At 35.0% G+C, this 14,803-nt stretch overlaps 1 protein-coding gene across 2 annotated transcripts in view; it reads left to right on the top strand.

Annotated features, from left to right (window-relative positions):
• The window catches only part of PPWD1 (peptidylprolyl isomerase domain and WD repeat containing 1), a 29,961-nt gene that overhangs the window by 4,190 nt on the left and 10,968 nt on the right, over positions 1–14,803 (top strand). For both annotated transcript variants that reach the window (XM_087862125.1, XM_045794259.2), the window contains exons 3-9: positions 893–993; positions 1,151–1,271; positions 3,580–4,027; positions 7,976–8,166; positions 9,018–9,207; positions 11,971–12,152; positions 13,450–13,531. In XM_087862125.1, coding sequence (XP_087718251.1) covers positions 893–993; positions 1,151–1,271; positions 3,580–4,027; positions 7,976–8,166; positions 9,018–9,207; positions 11,971–12,152; positions 13,450–13,531 — 1,315 coding nt within the window. The remainder of the gene's footprint in view (positions 1–892; positions 994–1,150; positions 1,272–3,579; positions 4,028–7,975; positions 8,167–9,017; positions 9,208–11,970; positions 12,153–13,449; positions 13,532–14,803) is intronic.

The following is a 14,803-nucleotide window of genomic DNA, read 5'->3' as shown; positions in this document are numbered from 1 at the left end:
GAACTTTACATCAGAAACCAGGGATGTACTGTATGGTGACTAACATAATATAATAAAAAAAAAACACTAAAAAAAAAAAAAAAAAGAGGGGCGCCTGGGTAGCGCAGTCATTAAAGCATCTGCCTTCGGCTCAGGGCGTGATCCCCGCGTGCTGGGATCGAGTCCCACATCGGGCTCCTCCGCTGTGAGCCTGCTTCTTCCTCTTCCTCTCCCACTCCCCCGGCTGTGTCCCCTGTCTCGCTGGCTGTCTCTCTGTCACATAAATAAATAAAATCTTTAAAAAAAAAAAAAAAAAAAAGAAATGCATTCAAGGTAAGATGTGTAAAGTACCTGGTGTATTCTAGGTTTCAATAAATGGTTTCTATTTTTATATTACCTTACAAGGGAGACTATCTGTATAAAATCTTTTTGATACTTAAACACCTTGGATAGGATACAAAACAAATCTATGTTGAACTTTGCTATATAGAGAAGGTATATATTGAGATTTAATGATTTATCACCTTCTGAAAACTAGTATAATTTTCCTTGTGAAAACACTGCCTGTAGGGTGATCTTAGCATTAATGGGCCTTCAGGTCTAGCGATTCCTGGTGAAATTTCTTTTCTTTTTTATGTCAAGTGCTAGCTCAATTCTGATCCTAGTCTTTGGGATTAAAATTAGTATCACAGCAACTATTATGATATCCAGAAAAGAACTACAAAATATGCAATACTGGTCTTCATAAAGGAAGATATTTTTTTTATATGTCATATAGTAGTCTTCATAAAGGAAGATATTTTTTTGAAAACCTACTTCAAAAGTCAGAAAGTCTCATGAATGATTGCTTTAGGGGTACTAGTAATTCATAGATCTGTTTTACAAATTAACTTTTGCAATTTTATATATGCAGGACAGACTTTATTATTACTGCCAGTCATGATGGACATGTTAAATTCTGGAAAAAAATAGAAGAGGGAATTGAATTTGTTAAACATTTTCGTAGTCATCTGGGTAAGAATTTCACTTTGTATGTGTTCTTATGTGTTTGTATAGCTCTCTTAAATTGTATTGGTTAAAGTTTCTTTTAAAATGTTTTTTTTTCTTTGACTCATGTGTATTTGTTTCATTGGTATTTACTAGAGTGTTTTAATTTGATTTATTTAAATAGGAGTTATTGAGAGTATTGCAGTTAGCTCCGAGGGAGCATTGTTCTGTTCTGTGGGTGATGATAAAGCAATGAAGGTGTTTGATGTAGTGAACTTTGACATGATCAATATGCTGAAGCTTGGGTGAGTCTTTTTTAAAGTACATGTTTTTTTCAACTTAGTGAAATAATTTTTAAACTAAACTTCGCCATTTTGTAGATATTTCTAAAGAGAATATATTGCCATTCCATTAAAAAATGTGCCTTTGGATTTTGCTTGGGAAAATTAGATACGAATCCTTGTTATGATCTCTTTGGAGGCTTCTGCTGTGGTTTTGTCATTAATCACAGCAGAAGTTTTTAAACAGCATCATAACAAGGATTCATTATATCCATTTAACATTACTTAAAGAATTAACAAGGATCCATCATGTCTAAAACACTGGTGTTGAGAATTAACTTCCTTGCTGTGTTTATTTCAGTCATATGTATTGTATCTTATAAGGCTTATGTACATTTTGGAATTGAGGTGATTTGTTGGTGATTTTAAACTTCGAAGTATATTGATACCCAAACTATGTGGTTAGACTGTAGAGGAATGAGATGAATACTTTGTTTTAAGCATGTCTTTTTTCAGATACCATACTGAATTTATATACACCTAAATGAATGTCAACTTGAAAGTCATAGCGTTGTCAAAAAGTTTTGGGACTTGTCTTAGCTCAGACTGCCATTACAAAAGACCATAGGCTAGACGGCTTAAACAGTAGAATTTTATTTTCTCGAGTTCTGGGGGCTGAAAAGTGCAAGATCAAGGTTCCAGCAGGGTTTAATTTGTGGTGAGGACTCTCTTTGGGGACAGGATGTAAGGGAGGAATGGTATCTTGCTCTTTCCCATCTTAGGCCACAGGCCTATGGGATTAGAGCCCCAAATTTATGACCTCATTCAACCTTAATTACCTCCTAATTATCTCCAGATATGGTCACCTTGGGTAATTGCAACATATGAATGGGGGGAGGGGAACAACAGTTCATTACATAACAGGGTTTTGTGTTTTTTTTTTAAGATTTATTTATTTATTTATTTATTTGAGAGACAGAGAGTGAGTGAAAGATTGAGCACAAGCTGGAGGAGGGGCTAAGGGAGAAGAAGAAGCAGGCTTCCTGCTGAGCAGAGTGCTCAATGCGGGGCTCGATGTGGGGCTCGATCCCAGGACCCTGGGATCATGACCTGAGCCTAAGGCAGTCGCTTAACCAACTGAGCCACCCAGCCGCCCCCATAACAGGATTTCTTTTGGAATTTCCTTCAAAACCAGTTTATGAGCCACTAAAGGAAATCAGTCACATTACTTATGGTCAGAACTTATTTTTGACTAGAAATAGAAATATCTTTTGGTTATTTGTCCTATTCCCCTTCTTTGTTTACCCACACTAGCTGTTTTTAAAAATTAAATCTTTTGATCAATTTTGAACCTTTGCCACCTTTGAGGATATTGAAAGAGTATTTTTTTTAAGTTTTGATAGAAGTTCTAAAGTTTTTGAGAAGTTCCAAAAAAGTTTTGAGCATCAGCAACAACACTGGAATAACTGTAACTTCTCAAACTGACTGCATAGGAGACAACACTCATTTGAGTGTGTAAGTTTGGTGTATTAATTAAATTTGTCCCAGTTCTTTTACACTTTGTTCTTCAGGTAGCATGTTCAAACTTTATAGTTTTCTTTTCTTTTTTTTTTTTTTTGAAGATTTTATTTATTTATTTGACAGAGAGAGAGACAGCCATCAAGAGAGGGAACACAAGCAGAGGGAGTGGGAGAGGAAGAAGCAGGCTTATAGCGGAGGAGCCTGATGTGGGGCTCGATCCCATAACGCCAGGATCACGCCCCGAGCTGAAGGCAGACACTTAACGACTGAGCCACCCAGGCGCCCCTCAAACTTTATAGTTTTAAGATCAAGTTACTCATAATGAGAATGTGATATCAAAATGTTTTTCTTTTGATCACAGTCATAACTAAAATATTCTGATTTTAAATATTTCAAGGATGGATTTATCAAGTACACTGTTACATGCTAACCTTTTTAAAAGTAAGTTATACATAGAATGAGGCATAGACAGAAATCCAAAAAAGCAATGCTTTGGTATATTTTAAGGTTCGGGTCTGATTAGGTTTTCTTATCTACCCAAGAGAAGTAAATGATCTGCTATATGCAATTCTCTTTGTGGTCTGATAAATCCTCAGAAGTTATTAACATTACATAAGTGAGGTCAGAAAGAGAAAAATTAGTAATTTTTCTTAGTTGTTCTTTTCCATTTTCTATCTCTCTGCTACTTTGAGCAAGGAATCCAAAACTAACTAAATCATTGGCCAGGACATTTTTTTGGTGGTTAGAGTGAATAAGGATGCTTATTTGTATTGATCTCTTTTTTTTCCCTCTCAATTCTTAAATATTTTAGCTATTTTCCTGGACAGTGTGAGTGGATCTATTGCCCAGGGGATGCCATATCTTCAGTTGCTGCTTCTGAGAAGAGCACAGGAAAAATTTTCATTTATGATGGTCGAGGAGATAACCAGCCACTTCATATTTTTGACAAACTCCATACGTCACCTCTTACTCAGATACGGCTGAATGCAGTTTACAAAGCAGTAGTGTCTTCTGATAAATCTGGAATGATTGAATACTGGACTGGGCCTCCTCATGAATATAAGTTCCCCAAAAATGTGAACTGGGAATATAAAACTGACACAGATTTATATGAATTTGCCAAATGCAAGGCTTATCCAACCAGCATATGTTTTTCACCTGATGGGAAGAAAATAGCTACTATTGGTTCTGATAGAAAAGTTAGAATTTTCAGATTTTTAACTGGAAAACTCATGAGAGTCTTTGATGAATCACTAAGTGTAAGTGCAATATAAATTTAATGACTATTGCCTTTTCTGAATGTCTATTTTGTGCTATTTCTTAAAAGATGTTTTTTCTGGATGTAGATATTTACATGGATGGTTATTTTCTCGTAGGACATTGAAGATATTATTCAACTCTCTGCTGTCTTTCACTGTTCTTCAAAACTCTCTTCCCTAGGTTTATGATGTGGTATCCAGTTATTCTTATATTTATGTGGCTATGTTTTTAGTTTAGTTTTGTTTGTAAGTTCATCCTCTTAAGCTCCTCAAAACTCATTCTAGACTTTTCTTATCCTTTTCTTAACTCATTTCACTCCTGCCTGTTCATATGACTACTCCCAATTTGATTTTTCCAGCTTTCTATTGTAAACGGAGCTGGTGCTATCCTTTGTTTTGTTTCTGTTTTGGGGGGATTTTTTTGTTTTGTTTTGCTGTCTTCATGAATGGCACCAATATCCATTTGCTTGCACAAACCAAAGAAACCTGAATCATCATGAATCCTGTCAATTTTACTTTCTAAATATGCTTTAAATTTATCAATTTCCTTTCAGCACAGCTGTAAGTACCGTAGTTCATGATCTTTTGCCTAGACTATCCCATGGCCTACTGCCTATGTCCTGGCTTCCTCCTAATCTGTTATCCATGCTGCACCCAGAGGAATTTTTTTAAACCGCATATATGATCATGTCATTCTTTGAACCTTTTAGTGACTTCCTGTTCTTAGGATCAAGACCACATTCATGGCCTGCCTTGTTGTGGCCTTTGCCTACCATTCTACGCTACTATAAATCACCTTTCTCCCTGCCTCTTACCGCCATTTAGGCCTTCTTTCAGTTTCTTGAACATGTCCCCCACCACAGGGCCTTTGCATGTGCTGTTCCTGCTGCCTAGAGTCACCCCTCCCCCATTCTTTCCATCACCTGTTGAACTTATCCTTCAAATCTTAAAGGGTCACTTCCTGTAGGAATTCACTGCTCATCTAATATAGGACAACTTTTTAAAAAATATTTATTTATTTTAGAGAGAGCACGAGAGAGTAAGCACACCTGTGAGCCAGAGTGGGGGGTCAGAGGGAGAGAATCTTCAAGCAGACTCTGCCCCTGCTCAGCATGGAGCCTGATGTGGGGCTTGATCTCAACACCCATGAGTTTACCACCTGAGCAAATACCAAGAGTTGGTTGCTTAACCAACTGAGCCACCCAGGAGCCCCTAGGACAACTTTTTTTTTTTTTTATGTGACTTAATATCACTCTGTTTATTTTCTCTTAGAGCATTTGGCATGGTCTTATTTTTAATTAATACATATCAACCCCTCATAGATTAAACTCTATGTGATCTATGGTCCCTTATCTGTTTTGGTTCATGTTTGTATCTCCAGCACTAAGTACAATACCTGACACATAAGTGCTAACAAGAATTTGTTAAAGGATGTAGTTGTAGAATGAGTTTCTATCCATACAAAGTTAACTTTTTGTGTGTGTGTGTGTGGAAATTTGGGTCTCATCACCTGTTCCCTGAAGTGTTCTCTAACTGCTAATGGTATTGAATCCTGTAAGAGTTTGTGGGTTGAACCTTTGTAGCAGTAATGTTTATTGTATGACAATGTCAATTCTACAGTCTTGGTAGTGACCAATTTATATTAGATTCCCTGCATTAAGGTCTCAAATTCTATTATTCTTATTAGTGACGCTCTCGTTTGGTGGCAAGTAGCAATAAGTTGGGTGGATTATCTGCCTGAAGTAGTATGAATCCACACAAATGTGAAGATCTGTTTGCTAGTCAAATCGTCCTCATGACTCATTTTCTTGGTGGAAGAAAATAGCTTTCCACTATACTTTTAAGAAAAAGAGAAAACTTCCTTTGTAATGTTTTCTTCTTTAATGGTAGATGGTAACTAAATATTAAATATAACTTAAAGACTCTACCAGCTTGCAGCTCCTCGAAAATTCCTTAGGAAAAGAAACATTTAAAAAACAGTCTCTGGATATAAATCTCTTAACACGAATACTCTGAGCTATTCAGTATTTCTTCATCATTGTCTTCAACATTTGTTGAAGTCAAAGGGCTGAGATAAGAGGAAGTCAGTAGTAAAGCTTATGACAGAAGTTGAAATTCAGAATGAGAGAGGTTACCAAAACAAAACAAAACAAAAACAAATGCCAAGTAAATTAGTTAGAATGCTAGTGAGTAGTAAATGTATGGAATCTCACAGTTAATGAGATATGCATACACTGCGCATGGCTACACAGTTCTGTATCACAGAGGCCCTGGTATTAAGGCTAGAATACGTAAAAAGATACCAATATACTTACCAAGTTGGATTAACATTTATACTTATACGTGAGCAGAGGGCCATCTACAAATCTTAAGTGTTGAAAATGAATCTTCTCCGGGGCCTGGGGGCTCAGTCAGTTAAGCATCTGCCTTCGGCTCAGGTCATGATCTCAGGGTCCTGGGATCGAGCCCCACATCAGGCTCCCTGCTCAACGGCGAGTTTGCTTCTCCCTCTTGCTCTCCCTCTGTGATCTCTCTTGCTCTCATTCTCTCTCAAATAAATAAATAAGATCTTTTCAAAAAAAAGAAAATGAATCTTCTCTGTAACAAAATAATTAAGGGTCCCACATTACAAAAATGTAGTCCAGCATCTAGGTTATTTCTAGCATACGAATAAGCAATTATCAGTCTCAGAGACTGGAGACAAGAAATGCTAATGATGAGGCTTTTAGATAAAAAGACCTTTGCTTCTTGTTGTTCCCTAATACACATACCTCCTTTTGTTTTTTTGGAGTTGTTTACATTGTTGTTCTTCCCATATCTAGAAAAACAGGATTTCCAGCTAATGCAAGCATGAAAAAAAAATAGATTGAACATAAGCCTGGCTTCTTTTCATCTCCAGTGGAAACCTACTTTTGAATTTTACTGCTTGATGCCCTAAATATCTGGAAAACTGAATGAAAGATCATATTTTGGGGGAAGCTTATAGTATGATAATACAGAGTAATTGTGATGTAACCCTATCTGAAAATTGTTTTAAATATCTAAAGAAAAGAAAACCAAATATCAAAACTACAAAGCACTCATAAAAATATTCATCTACACTAAGTCACGTTTACCTAATGATAATCTGTGTTATGCTTTCTGTAAAAATAAAACATTTTCTAAAATATCATGAAATCGTTATAAGTGAGATAATCAGAGTTCAATCACTCAACAAAAATTAAGTGCTTGTTATATCATGTCAGGCCCATGATCCCTGTACAGGGACCCTACAGTCTAGTTGCATTGTCCATTATAGTGGTCAGTAGCCACATGTGGCTATTGAGCACTTGATATGAAGCTAGTTCAAATTTAGACGGGCTGAAAGTATAAAATACATACAGGATTTCAAAGACCTAATATAAGAAATATAGAACGTAATAGATCTCAATCTTTTTTTAACACTTTAAGTAATTTCTATACCCATCATTGGGCTCGAACTTACAACCCTGAGATCAAGAGTCGCATCCTCTACCACCTGAGCCAGCCAGGTGCCCCATCTCAATTTTTTAATATTGGGTTGAATACAACATTATTAAGACTAATTTTACCTGTGTCTTTTTACTTTAAGTAGCTACTAGAAAATTCAAAATTATATATGTAGTTTCCATTATATTTCTGTTGGAAGGTACTAGTCTGTGGCTTATAAAAGGCAGCAGATAGAGTTTCAATAGAGAAAACAGTAGTTATATTAACTTTTTTTTATTAGAAGAACCAGTTCACATAAATACTATTTTTTATGATTGAACTTACTAATGTCTTTTTATTTCCTGCTTATAGTATTTAGAATCCTCAAGATAACATAAGTACACAAACTTTCAGTGGTTCTTAATGTGTTCTGTGCTTCTATTTAAATTCTAAGTCCCTTTATCATGTAGCTTTTTTGTTAATAAATGGTTTGCTTTTTAGATGTTTACTGAACTGCAGCAGATGAGGCAACAGCTACCCGACATGGAATTTGGCCGACGAATGGCTGTAGAACGTGAATTGGAGAAGGTGGATGCAGTAAGATTAATTAACATAGTTTTTGATGAAACTGGACACTTCGTGCTGTATGGAACAATGCTAGGCATTAAAGTTATAAATGTAGAAACAAACCGGTAAGCTTTAACATGTTTTTTTAAAGTGCATTCATTTATGGGGGACCATTTCCTCCTTTAGGGAAACAATGGGAGTTTTGTTTGTTCCAGGACAAGTGGAATGGTCCCAAATGTCTAAACTTAACCAAATGTTTTGACTGGATTTTGCTGTGGTCTTTTGGTTGTTTATAATCTTATGTAAAAAGTTTCCACTCATGTTTATAAAAGAAATGGAAAAAAGATATGCATAGTTTCAAGTTGTTTTGTTTTTTTTTTAACAAGTTTCAGTCTCTCTTTTGCTTATTGATTTAAATTAGCCTGGTTCATGTTAAATGTTGCCAAATATTTTAACCACAGAATTCAGCATTACATCCTGCTAGACATAAAATCAGAAGTTAAAATGCATGAAACCACAATAAGCCTTTTGTGCAAACAGTCCATTGGTTTTAGTACAAAATAGCTACAATCAGATACGATCACTGAATGTAAATGAAAAGAACTTAAAGTATATTTTAAAGAGAAAAAAATCTAGTGCTGTACATTCTCACATGTAAACAAATTTATATTGTAGTTCTTGGCACTATAGAAACTTTGAAGGCTTCAAAAACAATTAAAATGATAGCGATAGGGATAGGTTAAAACTATATGACTGATTGTATTTTTTTTACCCTGAAAATTCCAGTCACCTACCAATTTAAAATCACTCTTTTTGAGGGAGGGGGATAGAGAAACACTTTTTAAAAAACTTTCACTAGATATTTTATGCAAAGGTAAAGGATAAAGGATAGTTGATTCCTACCTTTTAACTATAAAGTTTTTATAATTGGAGTTCATTCTGGTAATTTTATTGTATAAAATGTTGTATTTTCTAGGTGTGTGCGCATCTTAGGCAAGCAAGAAAATATTAGAGTGATGCAGTTGGCTTTGTTCCAGGGAATAGCCAAAAAACATCGTGCTGCAACTACTATAGAAATGAAAGCTTCTGAAAACCCTGTTCTTCAGAATATTCAAGCTGACCCAACAATAGTTTGTACATCTTTCAAAAAGAACAGATTTTATATGGTATGAGGAAGTACTAGGAAATAGTCCTTAATTCTTCCAATTTGTTTGGAGTTTTATTTTCTTAGCTTGTGCTTTCAACTGAAGAGAATGTTGGCAATAATAGCAGACTTTCTAAACAACCCAAATACTATCTTAAAACATTAATATTGTAGAATTTTTAACTAGGACTTGATTTTGTACTGTTTTCCCTCCTGTTTTGAAAATTTTTCAGCCTGGCTTCTACAACTATTTGTGTTGTCAAAGATGTTAGGAAGTACGTGGTTATGGTAATAATTGCATCCAAAATAGCTTTGCTGTGGGGTTTTGAAATTCTCCTGCAAAAGATTATTTTTCATCTTTTATTCTGAAACATAATTTATCTCCCCTGAACTTGCACACTTCCTTCTCTAACCACATTTCTTTTTATTACCTTTTAACTACCTTGTAATGGTGCTACCTCAAAAGTGTATGTATATTCCTGAGGAGTTATTTTTTTCTACAGTACTGTAAGTACTTTGCATGTTAACTAACATTGGGCTCACAATCAAACTACTAAGCTATCTAAGAATAGCAGTGTCCTAACTGTTAAGCCAAGCAGAAAAAATCTAAAATATAGAGATCTCTGCCCTACCATCTATTCTCCACACTGCATTCAGAGACTTTCTAAGTCCCGAATTTGGCTATTTTTCTCCCTAAAATCTTTTAATGCCTCAACTATCTATTAGGTGGCTCTTCTACCTATCTTTCTTCATTTTTAGTTCATTTGCTATACGGACTACTGAACTTGATCCCATTTGCAATAATTGAGTGTCCTTGTTTACCTCAGGGTGTTTGCACAGGCTATTCCTTCTGCCAGTCACACACCTGTCCCCAGTCCCTACTTTTACTAGGTCTCAGTTTGGAAGCCTTCTCTTGACATCAAGTCTGATTTGGTATGCCTGCTTGTGCAGTGTCACAGTTTTTGGAATAATTTCCTTTTTTTTTTTTTTTTTTTTTTAAATCTCTGACCCTGTCATCTCCTCAATATAAAATTCTTAAATACAGGACATTATGTTTTCTTCACTATTCACAAGATTTGGTAAAGTGCCTGGATCATTATGGTATACTCATTCTTTCATCTGATACATTGTAAGCAGGTGTGATGCTATTCAGGTTACCAGCATTTCATAAATGTAGGAAATAGCAGCTTATCCCAACCAAGCTTTTAACCTAAAATGGGTTCATTCTTTTAAGATGGAAATTTTATTTATAACAGTCAATGTCTTTGCTAAAAAATTAATATATATTCAAGGAAAAGAATTTTTCTTGTTTTTACCTATAATTTAACTGTTTTGAAGGTAAAAGTTAATGTTAATAGGGAATTCTTGGTATATACTCAAAACATATACTAATGTTCCATTCATTGTATCAAAAACTTCAACAAGTTACTTTTGGGATGTATAGTTAATACACCTTTTTCTTTTTCTTCCCCTAGAGTTTACTTTTATGTTGATTAAATCATATATGTTCCTTGTAATCATTGAAGAAAAAGAAAAAAGTCAATCTATGTGCATCTTTATACAGCTAACATGTTGATAAAATTATCTTTTATTAGACATACATATTTGTAAGCAAAAGTAAAATGGTATACATATGTATAAATTTTTTATCCTTTTTTTCAAATCCTGTATCATGAAAGTAAAACTTTACAAAATTTTAACCTTAGTAGTTTAATACATGAGCTAAATCAAGACAACTATTTAAAAATTCATATAAATAAATTATACAACAGACATGCCATTCCTTTGAAAACTGGAGAGTAAGATAATAAGACAACAACATCCTACCTTGGTTGTTTATTTGGGATTTATACAAGTAGATGAGGAATGACATTAGGCAAGACAGGGCCTGGGGCACTGGCTTTACTTCCTGGAACTCAGTTGATTATTAGGTAGGGCTTTCTTGGGAGAAAAATTTTCTACTTACTGAAAGTCAAATTAAAAAAAAAAGGGGGGGGGGCTTAGAGAACTCCAAAGTTTTAACAACTGAAAGGTTTCTTTCAGTTTTCCCAGTACCCTGAGGTATCCTGAAATTTCTACAACTTCACTCAAAATTGCATTCTTTCTCCCAAGCTTCAGCGTTTAGATTGAACAGATGGGGCTTTGCAGGCAATAAAAAAAGAAAGTCAAGATGCATTACTGATTCATCTTGGAATCCTCAGCCTACCTAGCACCAGGTTCTGCTTTTGTAATAACAATTATTAATATGTATATAGTACCTTCTACATGTTAGGCACTGTTCTCTAAGCATTTTATATCCCTTCATTTAATCTTCACAGAAGGCACCACTTTGAGGTAGCTATTATTACCCCCATTTATGAATGAATGGAAGAAATGAATTTACTTCCCCAAAATCATGTAACTAGTAAGTAGCAGAGCTGGAATTCAAACCCAGGAAATCTAAATAGTGAAAAGTAAGCAACAAGTGACAGGTTTTGACATACTAGCTGGCAGAAGCAGAGCACTACCTCAAATAAAACTGCATCTTGTTAAATGTGTACCCGAAAAGAAATTAAATCCCATTTGAAATCATACGTCTTCATTAAATGGATTTTCATATTAGACAAGTGTAAAAATAATTTAAATGCATTACACATCCTGTGATAAGAGGTGATTCCTGAAATAAGGATTTATTCTGATGTGAATTTTTTTTCTCAAATACCATAAATAGAAATGAAATTTTCTTGTTGATAAATTTAAACGAGATGAAAATTTAATTCTTTCACTCTCTTAATTTTCTTGTGAGTTTACCAAACGAGAGCCAGAAGATACAAAAAGTGCAGATTCTGACAGAGATGTTTTTAATGAGAAACCTTCTAAAGAAGAAGTCATGGCAGCCACTCAAGCTGAAGGACCTAAACGAGTTTCAGATAGTGCCATTATCCACACAAGTATGGGAGACATTCACATCAAACTTTTTCCTGTTGAGTATGTACTATTTCTGTTGTCTTAAACACCAATGTAAATGTGTTTATTTGAAGAAACTGTGCAACTTAAAATTCAACTGGAGAAATTTTAAGGAATTGGAGTGTTTGACAGAGCATCTACCTTTAGCTTTCTGGTAACTGTTCCTCTAGAAAATGGGAAAGTTTTATACACATACTTCACAGGTTTATTATTATGAATATGAAACATACAGCTACAAAAGTGCTGAATGTAAACTATAAGTGATATACAAATATATTACTATTAACTATACATCCCAACTAGATTTTGTGACTCAGTTGTCAGAACTGGCATTATTCTCAAAGCAGATCCTTAAGGAGAGGATAATTTTTTCCTCCTGACATTTGCTAGACATCCACTACCTCTTATTTTAGTACCAGTGCTATCTGTATGTTTTAAAAGTTCCCCCCAAAAAAATAAATAAATAAGGCCATTTAATTGAAAAAAAGCAGAAATGTATTCTGGACAGTTTAAAAGTTTGCAAGATGAACATGTAATGCCAAATACAATAGAATTTCTGCCTATTCTTGATCCTAAATGTGACACCTTTTACAACACCTTTACTTAAAAGTACTTACTTATTTTGGATATGAATGTTTTATATGTACTTGGTAATGAACAAAGACCTAGGCAGCTCTAGATACCTGGACCATCTCACTTTAGGTGCTCAGAACCCATGCAGCTATTAAGCCTGTCCCCTGATGTACTTCGTGCAGTATTCTCTTGTATCTTCCTTCCATTCCCAGCTCTAAGAGCTATTACATGATAATGTACCTTATTAATCATCACAATATTAGTTAACATTATTTTGAAAGCCTCATACTTTGTGCGATTGTCATTTAAAGTTGATTAGATTTGGGAGATAGCATTTCAGAGAGTAAGTCCTTGTTTAGGAATTGTGTCAGTGTACCGTAACATAGTTTTTATAAGAAAATTACCTTTCCCAGGAACTGAACCCACTACACGAGTTCAGTGAACATATGGATCTTAAGGTACTGTAGTTGTATTTTTTAATCTGCTAAATGACTTTGAAATTTAAATACTGTCAAACTCAAATATAAGTAGTCATGAGCTAAAGATAATGTACTAAACAATATTAATTTATTATGGCTTATATGCTCTTTCAACTCTTGCTTATTCTGAGATTAGAAGAGGTTATGAAAAAAAAGTATCCTGAAATTTTCAGAAGATACTGAAAACACCATTAAGCACAACTGCAAAGAAAACTGTCTAACGATGCCCTGAATAGATTTCATATTTTTAACATGTGTCTTACTAGGTGCCCTAAGACCGTGGAAAACTTCTGTGTTCATAGCAGAAATGGTTATTATAATGGACATACATTTCACCGTATAATTAAGGTAAGTTATACAAAAACATTTTTTAAAGATATTTATTTGAGAGAGAGAGAGCATGAGCAGGGGTGAGGGGCAGAAGGAGAGAATCTTCAAGCAGACTCCCCACTGAGTGCAGAGCCTGACTCAGGGCTTGATCCCGCAAGCCTGAGATCATGACCTGAGCTGAAACCAGGAGTCAGATGCTTAACTGACTGAGCCACCCAGGCGCCCCAAGTTGATACAAAATTTAAATGATTTCAGAAATAGTGTGTTTTTGCATAACCACAGGTTTAAACCTAAGGAATCTTCCTGTCTCACAATTATCAGTTTATTAGAAAGGAATAGGAAAGGGGGCCAGGGTGGCTCAGTCGGTTAAGCATCTGCTCTTGGCTCAGATCATGATCCCAGGGTCCTGTGATCAAGCCCTGCATCAGGCTCCCTGCTCCTTAGGAAATCTGCTTCTCCCTCTCCCTGCCACTCCCCCTGCTTGTGAGCGCTTCTCTCTTTCTCTATGTCAAATAAATAAAATCTTAAAAAAAAAAAAAAAAAAGAATAGGAAAAATGGACTATAGAAGCCAAAAAAAAAAAAAAAAAGATGGTCATGAATATCAGATCTAGAATCAAGCGCAGAAATAGCAACTTGGTACCTTTTTAGAAACACTGCATCAGTATTTTGTCCACAGCTGAAGCCAAGGGTCAGATACTGAGTAAAAGGTCATGCTTAGATAAAACCAAAAGCTAAGGTTACTTGTACCTGGTAACTAGATAATCTAGGAGATAAGCTTTTAAATAATAGAAAAGACATGATTCCACTTCATCTTTAAGAACCACCATTAAAACCTGAAGAACAGAAAGAATTTGGCCCAGAATTTTGTTGAGTGTGTTCCGTAAGATAGATGGGGCAGTAATACAGTTCTTGGTAACTGGCAGGTCAGAAATGACAGGAGAAATGACAGGAGGGATAATCAGATTTTGGGGGTTCTGAAAGCATTAGTGAAATGACTCACCAGGCAATCCAGAGCATTTACAGAAAGGGAAGAGAGAAAAGTGTGGCAATTCTATAAAACCTAGCACACTATACAGATCTAAAACTTCCTTACATTATTAATTGGTTTTAATTATTAGATTATTGGGAAAGACAGTACATGTCTATAAATGAGGAGATCTTTGCAGTTTTGTTTCAGTCAGTGAAATAAGGCTGTATTTAAGCAATGGAAATGCATCTTCTAAAGTATAACTTACTGAGGTTTTAATAAAATCAGTTTATAGAGTGACAGTTAAGAAAAGTTAAGATTT

The sequence above is a fragment of the Ursus americanus genome, chromosome 5 (assembly GCF_024610735.1).
Source record: "Ursus americanus isolate L20-20 chromosome 5, mUrsAme1.1.p, whole genome shotgun sequence".
NCBI classification, from domain to species: domain Eukaryota; kingdom Metazoa; phylum Chordata; class Mammalia; order Carnivora; family Ursidae; genus Ursus; species Ursus americanus.
Note: the sequence above shows the minus strand (reverse complement) of the source record. Positions and strands in the feature narration are given on the sequence as shown.